This window comes from Heteronotia binoei, chromosome 1 (assembly GCF_032191835.1).
Source record: "Heteronotia binoei isolate CCM8104 ecotype False Entrance Well chromosome 1, APGP_CSIRO_Hbin_v1, whole genome shotgun sequence".
NCBI lineage: Eukaryota > Metazoa > Chordata > Lepidosauria > Squamata > Gekkonidae > Heteronotia > Heteronotia binoei.
Genome location: NC_083223.1, coordinates 4,772,973 through 4,776,580, shown reverse-complemented (window position 1 = coordinate 4,776,580; position 3,608 = coordinate 4,772,973). Strand labels below are relative to the sequence as shown.

The 3,608-nt window shown below is 47.9% G+C and overlaps 1 protein-coding gene across 1 annotated transcript in view; it reads left to right on the top strand.

Annotated features, from left to right (window-relative positions):
- Window positions 1-1,451: 1,451 nt before the first annotated feature.
- Window positions 1,452-3,608, top strand: part of PKHD1 (PKHD1 ciliary IPT domain containing fibrocystin/polyductin) — a 323,925-nt gene continuing 321,768 nt past the window's right edge. Inside the window, exon 1 of the mRNA XM_060256755.1 lies at window positions 1,452-1,674. Coding sequence (XP_060112738.1) covers window positions 1,452-1,674 — 223 coding nt within the window. The remainder of the gene's footprint in view (window positions 1,675-3,608) is intronic.

Below are 3,608 nucleotides of genomic sequence, written 5' to 3'. Positions count from 1 at the left end.
CTTCCTAATAATTCCCAGTATGGTGTTGGCCTTTCTTATTGCAACCGCACACCGTCTTGACATTTTCAGTGAGTTATCTACCATGACCCCAAGATCTCTCTCTTGGTCAATCTCTGCCAGCTCACACCCCATCAACTTGTATTTGTAGCTGGGATTCTTGGCCCCAATGTGCATTACTTTGCACTTGGCCACATTGAACCGCATCTGCCACGTTGACGCCCACTCACCCAGCTTCAACAGATCCCTTTGGAGTTCCTCACAATCCTCTCTGGTTCTCACCACGCTGAACAATTCAGTGTCATCTGCAAACTTGGCCACTTTACTGCTCACTCCCAACGCCAAATCATTTATGAACAAGTTAAAGAGCATGGGACCCAGTAATGAACCCTGCAGCACCCCACTGCTTATCATCCTCCACTGTGAAGACTGCCCATTTATACTCACTCTCTGCTTCCTATTAATTAGCCACAATTTTTAATCCACAAAAGGACCTGTCCTTTTACTCCATGACTCTCGAGCTTTCTAAGGAGCCTTTGATGAGGAACTTTACCAAAAGTCAAGGTAAACAACATCTATTGGATCCCCTTTGTCCACATGTTTGTTCACCTCCTCAAAGAACTGTAACAGGTTAGTGAGGCAAGATCTTCCCTCACAGAACCCATGCTGAGTCTTCTTCAATAACTTGTGTTCATCAATGTGCCTATTCACTCTGTCATTGATAATGGTTTCTACCAACTTTCCCGGTATTGAAGTCAGATTAACTGGCCTGTAGTTTCCCGGATCTCCTCTGGAACCCTTTTTAAAGATGGGGGTGACATTTGCTACCTTCCAGTCCTCAGGAACGGAGGCAGATTTCAATGAAAAATTACATATTTTTGTCAGGAGATCCAGAAGTTCACCTTTGAGTTCTTTCAGAACCCTTGAATGCATGCCATCCGGATCTGGTGACTTATTAGTTTTTAATTCGTCAATCAGTTGTAGGACCCTCCTCTCTTGTCACCTCAATCTGACTTAGGTCTTCCAAAATTAGTGGTTCTAGAGAGGGCAAATACTTCTCATCTCGCACAGTGGAGGCAAAAAATGCAGAAGTGATGCAGAAGGAAACAAGAGAGAGGGAGAAGGAAGCAGATGACAGCCAGTTGTTCAGGGGGCTGATAGGAGCCCTCCGGAGGCCTGATTCGGCCCCCGAACCACAAGTTTGACACCCCTGGTTAAATGGTTGGCAGCCATTTAAGCCTAATAGCTGACGGGCAGACTTGCCTCACTGAGAGGTTTAAGTGGCTGGAAGCCATTTCACTGGTCGGCTTTGGTTCCTCCCGCTTCCAAGCTTTCCCCCTTGTTTCACTTCCCTGCTCTGCTTTCCAATAGGGGAAGTGAAACTAACCAGTGAGATGGCCCGCAGTCATTTAAATCTAACAGCTCAGCTGTAGACCAGTACTGCTCAAGTTTAAATGGCCCGAACACCTGACCTGGACAAAAATCCAGTAAATGTTCAGGGAATGCGCCTTTCCCAAACACCAGCTCAGAGGCTCCAAACGGGACCAAGTTCATGCCGAATTTTGGCTCGTGAACCAGTTAGTGCCCATCCCTACCAGGAATTGAACCTGAGACCTTCTGTATGCCAATCAGATGCTCCGCCACTGAACCACACCCCTTCTTGCTTCCTATTAACAGGTAAACATTTGGGGCTTTTTTGCAGCAGGAACTCCTTTGCATATTGGGCCACACACCCCTGATAAGAACATAAGAGAAGCCATGTTGGATCAGGCCAACGGCCCATCCAGTCCAACACTCTGTGTCACATAAGAACACAAGAGAAGCCATGTTGGATCAGGCCAGTGGCCCATCCAGTCCAACACGCTGTGTCACATAAGAACATAAGAGAAGCCCTGTTGGATCAGGCCAATGGCCCCTCCAGTCCAACACTCTGTGTCACATAAGAACATAAGAGAAGCCATGTTGGATCAGGCCAGTGGCCCATCCAGTCCAACACTCTGTGTCACATAAGAACATAAGAGAAGCCATGTTGGATCAGGCCAATGGCCCATCCAGTCCAACACTCTGTGTCACATAAGAACATAAGAGAAGCCATGTTGGATCAGGCCAGTGGCCCATCCAGTCCAACACTCTGTGTCACATAAGAACATAAGAGATGGACCTGTGCTCCATATTTTTATCTAAACCCCTCTTGAAGGTGGCTATAAGATGTAGCCAATCCTCCAAGAGCTTACCGGGCTATTAGTACTGAGCCTACTGTAAGCTCCAGGAGAACTGGCTACATCAGGAGGGTGTGGCCTAACATGCAAAGGAGTTCCTGTAAACAATCAATCTCTGGACCAAACAGGAAAGAGAAGAGGGACCCAGTTACCAACCTAGTCAAAGAAAAACTTTTTCGAGCGCAATCTCTTCTCCCTGCTCGAGATTTAGAAATGTCCTAGAGGTACAAGCTGTAAGGAACCTCTCCTCTTTACACAGAAGGCTATCAGATCAATCTGGAAAAGGAGAGTAATATAAGGGGCACTTTTTTGGGACTAATTCCTACTACTGCTGACCTAGATTTGCAAACGCGTTAACGAAAGTCAAAATCACACTCTCAGCGCAAATCCCGAAAAATTCGATACTGCGCATACAGTGACAGATTCATAATTTAAAAGCATGTCTGCTGTACCACAAACGAACATGCTGCCTCTCCAGAGATCAGCTCAAAGTACCTCACAAATTAAAGGAAGAGGAAGAGGAGGAGAAAGAAGATGATGAAGAAGAAGAAATTTTGTTTTATATCCTGGCCTCCACTCCGAATCTCAGAGTGGTTCACAATCTCCTTTATCTCCTTCTCCCACAACAGACACCCTGTGAGGTGGGTGGGGCTGAGTGAGCTCTGACAGAAGCTGCCCTTTCAAGGACAGCTCTGTGAGAGCTATGGCTGACCCAAAGCCATTCCAGCAGCTGCAAGTGGAGGAGTGGGGAATCAAACCCAGTTCTCCCAGATAAGAGTCAGCGCAGTTAAGCACTACACCAAACTGGCTCCCCCTGCCTAAGATTACCTTTCTAGAAAGCGCTAGGAGCAGCCTCTGTGCTCTTAAAGGTTCGAACTACATTCACACCGGGTGCACATCTCTCTGACAAGGAGAAACGCTGTCCCCGTCCTTCCTTCGTGGCTGCCTGTCGCGTCTCCTCAGCTTAGAGAGGTCTGCTCTGTCCATGCGGCTCTCTTCGCCATATTGCGTTATGAGGGCCCAGATGAACATTTGGGTGAAAGGCTTTTGAAACCTGCCCAAGACTCGCAAGCCTGAATCACCCTCCATCAAACCTCCCATGGCCTGGCATTTTAGTCGCGCGCAAACACAATTCACAACATACAGCTGGTCCAGTCAGCTTAGGTCGTTTTCCCCTCCTGCGTCTAGATCTGCTCAACCAGACACAGCGTGAGGGGCCGTTTCCTGGCAGCGCGCAGACATTTCTCTTCTGCGATGCACGAAGGCAGGCTGGGAGCCGGCTGGTGCTTCTGGTGACCTTCTGCTACTCAAGATGGATCATCTGAGTCGGAGTTCTACTCCTCGCTGACCCAGATTTTGAAAGCTGCTCTATGCATTGGGACTGCTGAGGCA